At 45.7% G+C, this 17420-nt stretch overlaps 1 protein-coding gene across 1 annotated transcript in view; it reads right to left on the bottom strand.

Moving 5' to 3' along the window:
* Positions 1-243: 243 nt before the first annotated feature.
* Positions 244-17420, bottom strand: part of LOC306787342 (uncharacterized protein) — a gene marked incomplete at its 5' end in the record, with an annotated part of 128583 nt that continues 111406 nt past the window's right edge. The window contains 9 exons of the mRNA XM_079282459.1: positions 244-2107; positions 3743-3794; positions 5972-6068; positions 6779-6874; positions 7098-7215; positions 8718-8855; positions 9096-9177; positions 13855-13983; positions 15787-16161. Coding sequence (XP_079138585.1) covers positions 1942-2107; positions 3743-3794; positions 5972-6068; positions 6779-6874; positions 7098-7215; positions 8718-8855; positions 9096-9177; positions 13855-13983; positions 15787-16161 — 1253 coding nt within the window. The 3' untranslated portion in view covers positions 244-1941. The remainder of the gene's footprint in view (positions 2108-3742; positions 3795-5971; positions 6069-6778; positions 6875-7097; positions 7216-8717; positions 8856-9095; positions 9178-13854; positions 13984-15786; positions 16162-17420) is intronic.

Here is a 17420-nt window from a genome sequence, read left to right as displayed (position 1 = left end):
CTTACACAACCGATGTTGTACAATGACAAAAAACAACCTTGAACCTTGTGAACCAGGTTATTTGTCAGCCCTTGGTAACCTGGGGTCCTGGTAACCTGGGCCCCTGGGCCCCTGGTAACCTGGGCCCCTGGTAACCTGGGGTTACCAGGGGCCCAGGTTACCTGGGGTTACCAGGACCAGGACAAGGTGGCCTGTTGAGTGGCTTCATCACAATGACTTCACACTGGATTCAGAAGGTGACAAGTATTTATTTGTAAATCAACAGTTAACATGTTTATCATCAATACTATAAAAAAGAGAAAGACATGAATCATACAGGAACTGTTAGTACATGCTGTGTACAGACTACAGAGGCTCAGGACACAGAGCAGAGACACAGTCTGACGTGTGATCAAGACCAAAGTGGGTCGTGACTGTGGAGGGTTTGGTGTCACTGTGGATGACAGGTGGCTTCAGAGGGAACGTTGTTAGTTAGTTGAGCCTTTACATTGAAGAAATGAAGATGTAGAGAAAATCAGGTGAGACCAACACGAGGCCTGACGATGTACAAGTGTTCATCATCATCATCTCCACTCTTACGTCACACTGTAGCTGCTAACATGTCACCATGAAGCCGACTCACTCAGGATCATGTGCAGTGAAGCTGCAGAAAGGAGTCGACTCAGCTTTTCTGAAAGGATATCTTCTCATCTTCACTGATCGATGGAGGAAGAGCTGAGCGTCTCAACGCGAACCATCGTTTGGATCACATCAGCAGTGATCCTGCTCCACGAGCAGCTGATGGACCTTTCTAACATGGGACATGTCCCAGTAGAAACAGTAGAGGCGTACATAACGAAATGGATAACTGCAGTATATGTGTTATTTAAGAAATGACAGAACACATGGCGTTATTACATGCTGTGTTCTCCCCCAGAGGAACTCTCAGCTCCTCTCAGAGGTTGTGTGGTCATGAGGTCAGAGGTCATGATAGCTAGCTGGCTGCAAAGGTAACAGGAACAGTATGAAGGTCTGCTCAACCTGGTCCACACCTTCAAGACAGTCCAAGGATGTGGTGTTCTGATGTCCAGACCTTCATAACTCACTAAGCTGCTTTTTTTTTACCTTCTATTTATTTTGTGTTGAAAGAGAACTACAGCCGGCTTGCGCTGTTGCCATATGGACTCAACCCATGACATAATAACTGGCTTCATTTCATCCATGTCAAGTAATAAACAGAAGCCAATTACTCCAAAACACTTCAGTGAAAGAGATGGATGGACAAATGAAGCATTTCTCTGTTGTTTTGGCACTTTGGACCTGCAAGCTTTCTGAAGACAGGTATCTTAAACACTTGAAACAGCGTCTCCAAACACATATGACCTAAGCAAGAACGACACACTGCATGGACAGACATGTGTGGACATCTGCAGAAAGTACAAGGACACCGAACACTTCCCAGCATTGATGCTGCTCTAACAGCCTCCACTCTTCTGGGCCGGTCCTTCCACCAGATGTTGAACCTGCTGCTGGAGGGATTTGCTCCCTGTCAGACACAAGAGCATGAGTGAGGTCCAACGCTGGTGTTGGGTGAAAGGATGGTCTGTCCACATACGTCTGTTCAGAAGATGCTTCGGCTCCATTGGGAGACTTGTATATGTTTCCTCTCATTATGTCTGCTCTCCTGCGCCCTGTATACGTCACCATATATATGAGCTCACACTGGTTTCACACACATTCATATTTGACGCATTACTTTTGTATTGTAACTTAATTTCATATTTAAAAACAATCCACTAGTTTGTCCCATAATGAAAAAAACGAATGAAAAAACAATATAAAAAAATTCTCCATCTCAGTTTTTACTTGAGGAAGAGGAAAACAGCTTTCTTTTCCACATCTCTCGTTGTGATTGAATGAGGAGTATGAGCAGGAGCAGGCAGAAGGAGGCTGATGGAGAGATCAGAGGTGGCTGTCTGATTCACATCTGTCAGCACATCTGTTCTCCAGCAGCCCGGCGGCCGGTCCCAGTTCACTGGAGTTCATGTTGCTCTCATTGAGCCGTCGTACACGGTAGCTCTCATAGTGGATGTCATGTGTTACGTCTTTCAGGTCCTGCAAGTGAGATCTTTGCAAAAGAAATAGAAATAGAAAGATTGACAACTGGATGATACATCGTTCGCGAGAGCTTGCAGTTCTTTACAATCCAAATAAGGATATTACTAAACGTTAGTGTGTGAGTGTGTGTTGGGTGGTCTCCACTCAACACCGTGCCTGAAGACATCCCTACACACTGGCGCTGTCGTTGTGCCTCTTGTGTAGACATAGCGGTGTTGATACCAAACCTTTAGCAACTGAAGCTAAGCACACTATGGAGGAGCGCTGTGGTTTGGCACATGAGGCCAGCAGAACCACATTATGCCTCTGCCCACCAGTAGAGTTGCAGTTTACATCAATGTCTCTCCAAATAATTCCTCACTTCATCGTTTGGGCTTTCCGAAGCTATTCGACCATCTATTAACGACACTGGTCCACTGTCCACGACCCGTATGGAATCTCACTTTGCTCCTCCTAAATCTGGAACAAGGTCCGGAGTCTCCTTTCCGCCACCAGAATGATCATTGAATTGAAATAAATGGAAAGAGAAATAAGGACTCAATAGACAGACGACCCAAGGAAACAGACGGCTGGAGTATAACCTACGTCTCCTGGTTAGAACATGTCTGCATTATTAAAGATGTTTTGTCTTTTTCTTTGTCGTTTCAACACAATTTATCGAACAAGGGTGTTATCGCTCACTTACCGCGTTCTTTTGAGAAAACTGACAGAGGTAGTTGGATAAACTGCACAAATGTTTGGACACCGCTGACTTACAACACTTCCACTCCAGCGAGGACATGTGTGAATGTGTGTCGCATAACACCTCGATGACTTGTAGAGAGACTAGAGGGAGCACTCTGACGTGCAAGAATAGGGACCTTGAATAAGTCACACTTCAGTAGAAATTAATGGAAATTATGGTGACATCAATTTGACTACAATGGCATTGTGTTTCAGGTCATTAAGATGTATGATGGACTCATTTCATAATGATGTATGAATCTACACGATAAATTCCATGTACTCTTTTATTACTGTTTACATGCTGTTTTTTTTCAAATGTATTATAAATTCATGATCCATCTCAAGTTTCACCTCAAAGAGTCCATCTAAACACATCACGATGGAGATTTATTTCCCCTCGGCCTAATACTCATTTGTACTGAGCAGAGCTAGAACGAGTCACGATGTAACTGAATGCATCCTCCGTGTGTTAACACTGCCTGGACATGTAGGACTGGGCTGTATGCTGGCCGCTAACAGCTAAAGCTACTAGATCTGTTGTAATGTAGCATTATCAGGGACATTTGCTATTGTCCCCAAGATGATGGGATACTGTTCGTCTCGAGCCATGATCCCTGCTGGCAGCTAGCAGCTACCTGCTGCCTGCTAGCTGCTACCTGCTAGCTGCTAGCTGCTACCTGCTAGCTGCTATCTGCTAGCTGCTATCTGCTAGCTGCTACCTGCTGCACTACAGTAGAAAAACAAGTATCGTCATGTTGTCAGTCTTGCTCTTGTGACAGCCCTAGGTTACACTTCAGGACATTGAGTGAGTTTGGCTGCCAAAAATGAGCCGGAACATGCCATTTATGTTTATTACAGATGACTCTCATATCCCATCTCTTGTGTGGTGAACAACGTGTAGCAGCACGGTCAAACTCACCTGATGAGCAGATCTCTCAGGTTGGCAAACTCACAGTGCGCCACGTTTTCAACTGTGGAAAGAGAAGATTCATTTTACGTTTGACTTTGAAAAGCAGCCCTTGTGTTGGGCTCATCAGGAGACTTCAATAAGTATCAGATGACCAACTCTGGCAGCAATTAAAATGGTGATTAAAATGTGATGGTACCCAATGGGAATGATGTGAAGTGCATTGTCTGTGGCGTTATACTGTAATGCTGCGTTCACACCGGTCGCGTTGATTTTTTGACGCGCGTCGAGATTACATACAAAGTCTATGCACAGACGCGATGAGACTGGCGCGCCGCGATTTTGCGATGGCGCGGCGCGTTGGACGCGTTATTGCAGTGCGGTGGACGCGTTGGACGCGTTATTGCAGTGCGGTGGACGCGTTGGACGCGTTATTGCAGTGCGGTGGACGCGGTGGACGCGTTGGACGCCGCAAAATCGCCAACGCGCGAGTTGAAATTTTTCAACTTCAGCGACATAATCGGGTGACGCTGTGGCGCGATAGCCTATCAGCGTTGAGTTGCTCCCCCTGTCATCACTGGCTTCCTGCCGTTGTTGAATCAGGAAATAAATCCTGTAGCCGTCTGTGTTCACCCAGAGCTCTACGATACCTCATATCAACAGAGACCGGACCAAACTATGTGTATGCATGTGTGTGTGTAAACCATACGGTACAAACAATGAATAGACGCTGCCGTATTTACGTCTACGTGACGTTATTGAGTGCTGGTGGAGCTGCTACGATGTTAGCATAGCCTAGCACCGATCCATCAGAGCTCCATTGAGAAGACCAGTAACCTACAAATCGGCGGCATCATTACGTAGTTATTTCGGAGTCCCTTTTTGTCGGAGAAGACAAGTACAAATCGGCATCATTACGTAGTTATTTCGGAGTCCCTTTTTGTCGGTTTATTGCCGTTGAATCACAGCCAAATCAGTTTATTTTGTGTTCCTACAGCTGTAGTAAACAGCGACCGGTGGCTTGCTAGACACAGTGAATACAGCTCGATACAATCCACGGAGCTCCTCTGAACAATATTATGAACCAGACATGACGGCGTTTGGCATTCCGATGTTTGAGGGACTTCCACAACACGTACAAAGCAGCAATTGTCCTTATTCCTTTCACGGTTGACAGCGGAAATAAATGGCGGCCATGTGAACGGCTTCCAGGACGATAAACCACGCCCCCTCTCCGGCGCTACGAGATTTTGCGGCGTCTGGTGTGAACACGACCGGCGGCGCGTTGGACGCGATTGTGCAGTGCGTTGGACGCGATTGTGCAGTGCGTTGGACGCTTTTTTGCAGTGCGTCAAAAAATCGACGCGACCGGTGTGAACACGGCATAACACTTTCTTTATTAACTTAAATATTATCTCGTCTATTAGTGAGTGAGTGTGCACCTTTGTGTCTGTCCACGTCTAATCTCACATTTGTCTCACAGAAATATGTGAAACTACTTCTAAACAAGACGTTACATGGTGGTGCACAAAAACAATGGTCCTCGCCTACACTTAAGTGGATGTGCTTATTTTAAGCCCCACCATGATGCTTCTCCATCACCACCACCAACACCACATAATGGTTAATGTTAAACAGACTTGCACTTATACCGCTCCTTCCTATAACACTGATGGCAGAGGCTGCCATACAAGGTGCCACCTGCTCATCAGGATCTCATTTCACACTCACGCACCGATGGCACAGCCCTCAGGAGCATTTGGGGTTCAGTGTCTTGCTCAAGGACACTTGGACAGGTGGACCGGAGGAGCCGGCAGCCACAGCTGGCCCGCAGATAACAGGTTGTGTTTGTTTGATGTATTTCTGTGAGATCCCGTCGGCTGCAGCCGAAGAACACCTTGTATTACGTGTTCTACTGCCACTGACTGCTTGCTGACTCCTCACTCACACATCTTAACAGGCCCCGGCTGTATGGCCCAACAGTGAAAACACAGCTGGGTGCATCTGGCACGTTAAACTCAGAACTCAAATACATCTTATCACATGTGACAGGCTGTCGGTCGCCACAGTAGCCAACCGGCTTCACACGAGAACAGCATTTTGGACTGTAGATGGCCTGCTGTAGACGTAGTAACAGTAAGCACACATGAACAGAGGGTTCATATATGATTGGAGGAAATATCACATGTCATAGTCGTGGTTAGATTTTGCCGTAATATCAGGTGTAAAGTGATGCTTTACCTTCAATGATTCCCCACTTTGTCTTGCGGCCCAACACCTTGTTTCCATTCACCTGGTGCTCCTTGTCCGTTCCCACCACAGCAAAGGGAATGCTCTCCTGCACACACACAACATGAGCATGTCTCAGTCAGGCTCATCAGAAGATCAACACATGAGATCTACAGTATCAGCACAATACACATTTTGACACACGGTCCCTGTAAGAGACAGGGCAGCAAGATTAGCTGGTGGACTGTAATGAGCAAAGTGGCCTCTGCCTTCCGAGCACAAGCTCCCTTTAGGAAACCTTTCATGTTACTGCAGCACAGGCTTCCTGGTGCAGTCCTTGTTTTGGTTCTCATGTGCCCCCCTGCCCTCCAGCAGGCCCAGCAATATGGCCTGGGCCTCCAGCAGAGTGGTGCCGGTGTCGGCTCCCGGCGGAGCAGCGAGGAGAAGCTCTGCTCCTGGACGAGGAGGAGGCGCTGCTGTCGGGTGCTGAGCTCTCCTCTTCCTGACTGTAGTCGAAGGCTGCAGTGAAGTCGGGACTGGTTGCTCCTGGAGGCCTCGCTGGCCTCTGAGCTGAAGGAGTTCCTGGTGAACCTTGATGACCCATGATTACGTCTGGTTTTGGACCCGGTAGCACCGATGACCAGCATTAAGAAAAATGATGTAGAAATAGACCATCTTCTTGCTGATGATCTCGTTTACTTATGTTGGTCATATAGAGGCATCGCTTTTAATTTGAGACTGATAACCAGTTAAAGGTTCCTTGTAGTAACTTTCACGCAGTCGATATCTCGTGGAATGAAGAGTATTGGAAGACGTTACCCTGATTCGGTCGTTGAGGATGCGTTCCTCGGGATCCTCGTCGTACTCTTTCTGGGGGTAAACACGAATCCCATTGGCTGCCAAGTCTTGCCTTATCTGTCAAAGGTTAAACACGTGTCAAACGCTTCTGGTTGATTGGTTCTCACTGAAGGTTACATGGTGAGGCTGGAAATATGTGGGCTGAGCACATGCATGATTCCAGGCAGTGTAGTTGTGCTCAAGCAAGAAACTGGATTTTGTTGCATGATCAGAACATAATTTGAAGGACAGCTGATCTATAGAAAAGCAGCTCTAGTTCGTGTGTCCGTGTGTTCCTCACCCTCTCTTTGAACTCCTGTCTTTCCTCAATGGTGAGCGTGTCGGCTTTGGCGATGACGGGTACGATGCTTACTATCTTTCCCAACCTCTTCATGAACTCAACATCGATGGGGCGTAGCCTGGAAACAAACACAGATCTCTGGTCAGTTTGGACTGTAATGGAGGTCTATGGCACAAAAGTTTAAAAAGGGGCATTAAGTGAACATCGTCATGATCACCACATGATCCACACTAAAATATCTCAACATGAAATTTGGGCATCCATGGTTCCCGAACACAGATCCCATGATTCGTCCTCTAGTGAGGTTTTGTGTGAAATGTCTCGACAACTATTGGATGGTTTGCCATACATGGTGCTACAGTCATTCCATTCATCCCTCAGGGCAAATTCTAAAGACTTTGGTGATCCCTTTTCATCTATCGCCATCATCGAGACAATACCTGCAAAACGAATGACATTCTCATCTGCCTGAGCTGTACTTTGTGTTTAATGCTTATGATGGTGAACATGGTAAACATTCTGACTGGTAAACATCACCATGCTAGCATTGTTATTGTCAGTCCCACAAGCACCAATGTGAGGTAACTTTGGTATTTTTCAACCCTATTTCCTCATGCTTTTGTGTCTAAGTGACGAATGAGGACATCACTTCATGAAACAGGTCCAGCATTGAGGGAGAATGCTGCAGACGTCAGACGCTACACAGGCTGTCATCTCTCAGGGGAACTACTCACCGTCAATGTACGTCCAGTAAAAGAGCTTGTTGTTTGAAGTGTCTGACAACATTGTGGAAATAAAAGATGTTCCGTTACCTTTTACTTCCTGTTTGTTAGTGTTGGGACTTCACCATGTGGGGTGAAACAAAGAGAGAGGCCTCAATGTAAAATTGAAAGCCTAACCTGTGGAACCGCGCCATCAGGCGTTCAACATCCCCCGAGTGTGAGATTTAGTTAAAACCACAACACTGGTGCCTCATTGGACGTAACCCACAGGAGCCTCAGGGAGTTCCTGTAACGCGGCCATGACGGCCATGACGGTATATAGACCGGCACGGAGTTCCATTGTCACATACGTTGCTAAAAGGAGGTAACAACATTGGTACGCGAAAAATAACCGAGGTAACAGTCCCCACCTGGCTGGACGAGCAAAGGTTTTTGTGTTCACGAACACACTCGGATCCAAAAGGAGGAACGGATAACTTGGCCCGTGCTACTCCACTTTAACCTGCAGAAGGAAGATTACGGAATTCCCAGATTCTTCAAGTTGACATTAGCTGCTCTCCCCGCTGCGTGCTATGGTCCCAGGTCATTGGCTGGAAAAACTCTGCCGAACAAGACGGAAGAAACACGGCGATCGCGACAAAGCGATCTCCAGTAGGAGGCTGTTGTCTGGGCCGAGATAGGCATCGTGTGTTTCTGTAACCTTCTTTGTTTGTTTGATGTTGAACTGTTCAAGTAAAATCTTTTATTTCCAGTGTTGGGACACTTCTAACAACAATGTGAGCCGTCAGTGGCAACAGCAAGCTCTTTTACTGGATGTACATTGACGGTGAGGAGTTTCCCTGAGAGATGACATTACAGCCTGTGTAGTTACCCTTTAAGGTGGATTGGGCGTACTGACCTGTGTCCCGCGGCAGCGAGGAAGTAGATGCAGCAGTGGACTCTGCTGTCTGGTATTCTCCTCTTGCGGTTGATGTGCAGCTCCTCTCTGAGGTATTTCTCATACTGCTCGTTGACGTGCTTCACTATGGGCTCCCAGCTGGAAAGAGTCGCTGAGTGACTGCAATATTCTGGATTGGTATCATTCTATATTTCTCAATTTTAATCGTTTTTCATGTCACCCCAAGCCTATTAGTTCCCACTGAAGACATACAAATATGTACTTCCATTCTAACAACGACTCCGGTATTTCCTAAAACTGAACTCAGTTATTCATAAATACTACAGCAGCGAGATCTGGAAAGCACTATTCTCCATTCTCGTCTCCACCCCCACTCACCAGTTGTCGTTGTTGATCTGGTCTCCAAATCCTGGAGTGTCGATCACGGTCAGCTTCATCTTCACCCCCTTCTCCTCAATCACTGACAGAGAAGGACAGAGGAGGATTATAAGTATCATTTAGAAGATTAAAGTAATGGTACAGTTTATCACTTGTTCTGTACTGTGATTATTATTATACATTAAATAGTCACTTAGTCAGGGCTCAGCTAACTCAATGACAGAAGATGGGTCCCTGAAGGAGAAAGGTTTGGAACAGCTGCTTCAGAGCATGTTTAATAACCACATGACCAGATTCAGTTCCTCCAGTCCGCCTGACCAAGTGTTGTTGGGCAAGATACTGAACCCGAATTTGCTCCCGAAGGCTGTACCATCAATGTGTAACTGTGTGAAAATGAGCATTAGCAGCGGACTTTGAGAGGATCAACGCCCACGACCGACTAACCAGCCGGACCAGCTGGACCAAATGCCATCAAACTGCCCCAGAGAGGAGAGCTGAGATGGAAGCTAAGCTAACCCAGCTAGGACCCGAGGCCGCTCCACTACCCAGCCTACTGCTGGCTGTCTGATGTTCCCTCGCAGAAATATAAGATGGATGAAAGCAGCGGGAGATCAGTGACTGTTGAGCCCACATCTTCACAGGGACCTGGATCCATCGTCCATCCCGGATCAAGCTGCACTCAGGTGGACATCAGGACAGAGCTCAGGACTCCGGTGGGACGAGAGGAGGTGGGCTCTGTTTACATCATGATGCTTGGTGCTCACACAGTCAAAGTTGAGGGACAATGTTTTCCTCATGTTGATATTTAATGAGAACATGTCGGCCAACTCATCGACCCAGAGAAATGCTTTTGTTGCTGCTGTTCACATTCCTTATGATGCCAGTTCAACAAATGCACCACAGGAATGAAGCACTGGTTTTTCTCATGTGTTTGTCATGTTACAAATGGGCTACAACTGAATTTAGTTGTGCATCCCTGTGTTGCATAATAACAATAAATGATCCTTGAAACCTTGAATAGACAGGCCTCATACGTACACATTATTGTGTTAATATTCATACATTATCAGCAGCAGTGTTGATAGATGTCATAACTCCGAAACGGATAATTGCCTTCACTCACAAATGAATGAGAATAACGATATACTGTAGAAAATTATCCCAGAATTACCGCATAATGTTTGAGCTGTAATAAGAAACCAAATGTCAGCTCTCAGAAACACAGACCTAAGATCCAGTTTCATTCTGAGTGTGGAGTGGAGGTAAGCACACTTCCTTATGTGCTCTGTACAGACTGAGCAACTGAGCTTCCTACTGAGAGCTCTTTGAGATGTTGTCTCTGAGCCACATTCTGATCTGAACAACACATCTCAAACACTGATGTCCAGGTCACTATGTAATCACCTCTGGATAGTTATGTCATTTTAAGACTTTTACAGCCTCACCATCAAGTCTCTATTTCCACTTGTAATTAGCAAATATCACAATCTAACGCACACACTGGCTTGAACTTCCTTGAGGATGATTTTATATTATTTTGATTCCATTATGACTTGTCCTTGAGCTCGGTAAGGCTGTCAGAAGAGCACAATCATCAATATGTTGGTTGTAACCGTTGCTGGGTTGACATAAGGGTGCAATGTGTAAGATCTGGCCAGAATGTTAGTTTAAATCATTCAACAAATGAGCTAAGATTATCAACAGATTGTGGAGCGTTACATCGGTGACGTCTATGTATTGTGTTGCAGAGATATCGAATGATAGGAGCACACTAACCAGCTAGCACTGCCCCATGTGTTGTTACACTTGTACCTGGAGAGGCTCAGTCCAACGTGAGAGGGCACAGAGAGCAGCCCCGAGGGCTTGTCAATGATACATCCATGGTCCGTGTGCATTTTGAGTTTACTGGATTAAATCCAAAGTGACTGGGCTGAGAAAACAACTCCGTCCTCCCCACCAACAAAAGACTACGTTGCCTGGAGTAGAGCAGGCAGCGGCTCCGGGGAACTGACCTTCAGTGAGTAGTTAGCTTGAATTAGCCAGCACAAACCCTTACGGGTGTCTGATCCCCGGAGACTGTCCTGATTTTATTTGCATTAGCAAACTTTCTGTTGCTGCCGTTACAGCTAACCGCTTCCTGAATCTCTGTCTCCCGGAGCTGCTTCATACCCTCCTGGTGGCAGGGAGGACATGAATCAAACCAAACCTGACCCAAACATTAACCAAACCAAACCAAACCTGAAGTGACAAGAGAAGGTGAAGCTAGGCACAACTGAACACCGAGTAAGACATTTTTTGCCGACCAAAATGTTTCAATTAACTTTCATGAATTCAAAACACACTGTGAAAGGGTTAAAGCAACCTGTCAATCCCAAGGTAGCCCCTAAAGCATCCCCTGCTTTATTGTCTGTGTGACTCTAAATGGACCATGATGTACTTAATGAACATCATGCTGTATTGAAGAAGACTTTAAACTAGAGATTGAGACCATAAACTCATGTTTACAATGTTTACTCAGGTAATAAATCAAGAGAGAAGTAGAGTCATCTTCTCATAGACTTCTATACAACCAGAGGAGTCGCCCCCTGGTGGACACTAGAGAGAATGCAGCTTTAATAAGGAACTTCAGTATTGGCTTCACTATCGAACTGGCAAATTAGGTGACCATCAACAGTGACTTCTCTTAAAGCTAAAGGAGTTTTTAAATTGAATGAATAAACATCTGAAAACACGATTGTTTGCACAACAAAACAAGAGCCATGCTAGCAGCTCTTTGAGGCTGTGCTAAATGCTAACGTCTGCATGCTAACATGCTCACAATGACAATACTAAAAATGCTGATGTTTAGTAGGTAATGTTGACTGCCATCATATCAGTTCAGCATGATAGCATGCTAACACTTGCTAATATACGTTATAATTTGATAAGAGTGCAAGTGCAGTCTGTTTCTCTTGCTGTCATTGATGTGAACGTCACCAAGGACATCAACTGTTAATGTGCGTTAGCACCACCAACGTCTACACAGTCTCTACACAGTCTTTGAATTTGAGTCGTCAAAGTACTTCATCACACTGATATGAAAATGGGCATAAATCAGTCCGACTCAGCGATTTACTACATTGCCCATAAAGACCAAATGAATAGAACTGGAGATAAGGATTACTCAGCATAAACCGTATGGCAAAATCTCTTCCAGTTAAAAAACTTCAGCATATCATCTTACAGTATAACTGAAACCTAGTGGGAAATTCTGTTCCATTTTTCAGATCAGAAGAGGGATTCTGATTTTAAAGGTATAGTTTGGGTGTTTTGACATGTGGTTGTATGAGGTACTCCTCCTCTACTACAGTACACAGTACAACAGTACGCTGTATCTACAGTACACTGTACCTACAGTACACTGTACCTACAGTAAGCTGTATCTACAGTACGCTGTACCTACAGTACGCTGTATCTACAGTATGCTGTACCTACAGTACGCTGTATCTACAGTACGCTGTACCTACAGTACACTGTACCTACAGTACGCTGTATCTACAGTACGCTGTACCTACAGTACGCTGTATCTACAGTACGCTGTACCTACAGTACACTGTACCTACAGTACACTGTATCTACAGTATACTGTACCTACAGTACGCTGTACCTACAGTACGCTGTATCTACAGTACGCTGTACCTACAGTACACTGTACCTACAGTACTCTGTATCTACAGTATGCTGTACCTACAGTACTCTGTACCTACAGTACACTGTATCTACAGTATACTGTACCTACAGTACGCTGTACCTACAGTACGCTGTACCTACAGTACGCTGTACCTACAGTACGCTGTATCTACAGTATGCTGTACCTACAGTACGCTGTACCTACAGTACACTGTATCTACAGTATACTGTACCTACAGTACGCTGTACCTACAGTACGCTGTATCTACAGTACGCTGTACCTACAGTACACTGTACCTACAGTATGCTGTACCTACAGTACACTGTATCTACAGTATGCTGTACCTACAGTACGCTGTATCTACAGTACGCTGTACCTACAGTACACTGTACCTACAGTATGCTGTATCTACAGTATGCTGTACCTACAGTACGCTGTACCTACAGTACGCTGTATCTACAGTATGCTGTACCTACAGTACGCTGTATCTACAGTACACTGTACCTACAGTATGCTGTATCTACAGTACGCTGTATCTACAGTATGCTGTACCTACAGTACGCTGTACCTACAGTAGATGGAGTTAAGAGAAAAAGACTCAAGTACCAGCACAGGAGCAACAATTGAGTTCTGGTGGAACCTGGAAGTTGCTGGTCTAATGCTTGCTCGATGGGTTATTTGGTTTGTGATATCATGTGAGCTTGGATAGATGGACACAATGGCTTCAGCTCCCTGTCTGACAGCAAGGTAAAGCAGTAAAGATATTCAAAATAACTACGTTTAAAGGGATTTTTAGGTGTCTAAAACACGTCCACAGCAGTACATTGCTGTGCTCCCGTGCTGGTACTCCTGTTTGTTTCTACTGTAGTAATACATTGACTATGGAGAAGTAGCTCATACAAACAGCCGTCACAGCCCAAGCCGGGGCTCCTGGTCATGACACAAGAAGAGAAAGGAAAAGTGATATGAAAGTAGGATGTGAGAGCTGCTCCTATTGGTCTTAACCTCTTCACACTGGCCTCAACAGATGTGATTAGTTGTAGAGGGAAGAGGAAGACTGAGAGTACACACACACACACACACACTCACCGTGGCTGACAGAATGCAGCTTGACTGTTTTGGAGATCTTCTCTTCGTAGTTAGGCGTGCAGGACTTCCGGCTGACTTTGGACTTGAACAGAGTGTTGATCAGCGTGGATTTACCCAAACCACTCTGACCTGCAGACACATAAGACCAATGCTTTAAGTTAAACCATTCAAAACCAAGTGTGCGTAAGATGTGTTGTATTTAGAGTTGTTTCAATACCGATTCCAGTGGGACATTCCTCTGACACAGCCTAAGATGTGGGATCGGATATCAGCGCATGCACGAGTCTACACAACGATCTGATATCACATCATCATATCATTTATTCGCTCATTTATGCAACACAGGAACAGCAACACCAACACGTGTCACATGATGTCGGTGCAGTCTGCCCGATGAGTTCTGATGGTAGGTGCTAGTGGAGAGTGTAACGTTAGCCAGAGCCAGCAAAATGTCAGGAGCAGTGTCAGCGGTGGACATGTGCTATTACTTTCATAATAACGTGAACGACAAATGTTTATTACAAGTCACATGCAGGTACACTGGGAATTCTGCCTGTTAGTGTGTCCATATGTTTCAAACTAAAAGCCATTTTGTTTTTCCACAAAACACTATTTGATTCAAGTGATGATGTCAGAGCCAAGATGGCCGACATCAACTGGTTGCCTGCACAAGCACGAGACCGGTAAGGTTTTAGAAAGATGCGTGTGATTGTGAAGTAGTGAACATCCGACGGGATAAATGAGACTTTATGTGATTATATTACAGGAGTTGTGTGAGAGCTTGTAAACTGATGTTTTCATAGATTTACTTCATTTCATCAAGACTTTTCTCCATCTTTTGATCCTTTCTTCCCCGTGGAGGCATGAGAGGAAAACAAAGTTCTCTTCAAGAATTCAAGGTAACAAGAGGTGGGTCATTGACAACAACGCCCATTTATGGGGGAAGTATTTATTCCTTAAAGAGACCTCCCCTCTAAGGTGTAAAAACATAAACAAATTATTATTATTAATAGGGGGAAACTTCCTCTTTTCAATCAAACAGCAGGGGAAGTGTACATCAACTGTGTGTGTGTGTGTGTGTGTGTGGCAGGAAAGAGCAGACAGCTCCAACTCTCAAAACCACTTCCTCCTCACAGATTCATACTTCCTCTTCCAGAAACGTCTCAAACACAGCAAAATGAGACAATCCAGAAAGCAGTGGACAGAGAGGACAAGAGGAGCCGACAGTGAGATCAGATGCAGCTCTGCTCTGCTCAGCTGGATCAAAACCTCACTGGATGATTTCAGCTCTTCATCTACCACCAGTTCATAAACACAATCCTCTGCTCACACTTGTTCTCACTGCTGTTCCCAGTGGAGACCGTGTTTCTGTTTTTGGTGTTTGCTCAATCACTGCAGGAAACTGAAGTCACATGACACAGCCGGTTGGTTACATGTTGGATATCAAGGAAATAGCCCTCTGCTGCATGTCGGCCCCCCTCTTTCCCCTTTCCAACCTATCTGTCCTGAATCAGAGAAAGACAAATGACGAAACAAAAAGAAGTAGAAGCTGAGGGTAACAGTTGAGAGACACAGGGATGTGAATATAAGGTGGGGAAATGTGGATAATATGAAGGGTTCTCTCTCTCTCTCTGTAGTCTATCAGGGTGAGATGTCCAGTTTACTCTCTGAGGTCATGGACATCACCTGTGATGTCACCTCTGAACCACTTTTTGATCAAGAAAGCAAAGAGGAAAATGAATCAACAGACATTCTGTCTTCTGTCATTTACATCAGACCATATATATTCAACCGCGTCACAGCCACCCAAACAGCCCCCTGACAGGCGGAGGAGGTCCACAGACTACACACTCTGCTGACACTGTGTGCACCTTTCATCAGCACAATGACGATGGGATGTGATCTCGTACAGGCGCTGTGTGTCAGACTCACCAACCACCATGATGTTAAACTCGAGGCCAGCCTTCATGGTCTTGCGCCTCATCTGGTCCAGCACCGCCTCGATGCCCACGTAGCCAAACAGGTCAGTTCCTCGGATGAAGCTCGTCTGCAGGCCTGGCACAGACTGGCACAGCTCCACCTTCACCTCGGCCTCCAGCTCCATCTCCATCTCCACCTCTTTCTTCATTTCTTCCTCCTTCATTCCGTTCTCCTCTTTTGCTTTCATGGAATTCTGGGTATCCATGCTGGCCGGTTGTTCTTGGCACTTCCCCTGATCGTCTTGCTCTTGTCCCATGATGCCCCTCTCCTTCTCCTCTCTCCCCTCCATTGGGCTCTGCAGCTCCGTCTCTAGCTCTGCAGCAGTTTCTGTGGGTAAAGAAAGAGTTCAGACATAGTTTCAACTGATTTGGCTTCGCAGCAGCGGATAGTTTGCATCTGCAACAATAATCAATATCTTCATTTCTACAATTAGAGACGTGCTCTTTGGTGGACATGTAATTACTATGACTATTACCACCCCAATGTCGTTAATCCTTATACTTGTTTAGAGCCTTCCTACCACTCAAAGTGCTCTAACACTACATGTCATCATTCACCCATTCACACCCATTCACACCCTGATGGCAGGGACTACCATGCAAGGTGTCACCTGCACATCAGGACTAGCTGACCATTCATACACCACGGGCACAGCCTCCGGGAGCAATTTGGGGTTAAGTGTCTGCCTACACATGCACACATCAGCATGGACTAGCAGAGCTGGGGATTGAACCACCGATCCTCTGACTAACCCGCTCTGTTTCCATGGAACACGGCGATAGAACATGTGAGAGCACTATCACAGCTCTGTGAAAATCCACATCGCTGCCTCCGAAACCTTAAACGTCCTGAGTTGTCACAGAAAGAACAACCGTTGGTGGGCTGACATTGATAGTCCATTTCAGTAAGAAGAAATGGAGGTCCCTCGGTGTTTGAAGTTTTCTACAACCTCATTGGTAACTAAGGGTTGAAGCTCGTCTGTGTTCTTTCCGGAAGTTCACAAGCTACCTCTTTGATCTGGAGAGATTTAAGTTCGAGACAAGAGATCAGACGTGTCACAGTGTTTGAACTGAGTCAGAGGGACAAATACAATCGTGAGTATACAATGAACACATGAGACCGATACCAGACATGGACTTAACTACTCGTGATCTTTTGGTCACTAGGTCAAAGATCCAGTTACACATGGACCTGTTGACACCCCTCTCTAGGACTTTGTCATGCAGCCTCGCTGGAGTAATATCATTACAAACAGTGTGTGTGTGTGTGTGTGCGTGCGTGTGTGTGTGCGTGCGTGCGTGCGTGCGTGTGGCTCAAAGCTGGAGCTCCCTCCTGTATCCTCAGCGCCCCATGCACAGATCTCTGGTCCACACACAAAACCACTGGATGTATCTGGCAACCATGGAGAGCCTGTTGTTCATCATGTCTGACAGCCCGGCTAACAGGCACCAGCAAATATACCGCCTGTACAAGTCATATGTGTATGGATACAACTATCACACACATGCTCACCAGCGGTACCATTCTACTGGGCCTTAAGCTTCTCACACACACACACACACACACACACACACACACAGGCTGTT

This window comes from Melanostigma gelatinosum, assembly GCF_949748355.1.
Source record: "Melanostigma gelatinosum genome assembly, chromosome: 13".
In the NCBI taxonomy this organism is placed as follows: Eukaryota; Metazoa; Chordata; class Actinopteri; order Perciformes; family Zoarcidae; genus Melanostigma; species Melanostigma gelatinosum.
This window is presented reverse-complemented; position numbering and strand designations above follow the sequence as displayed.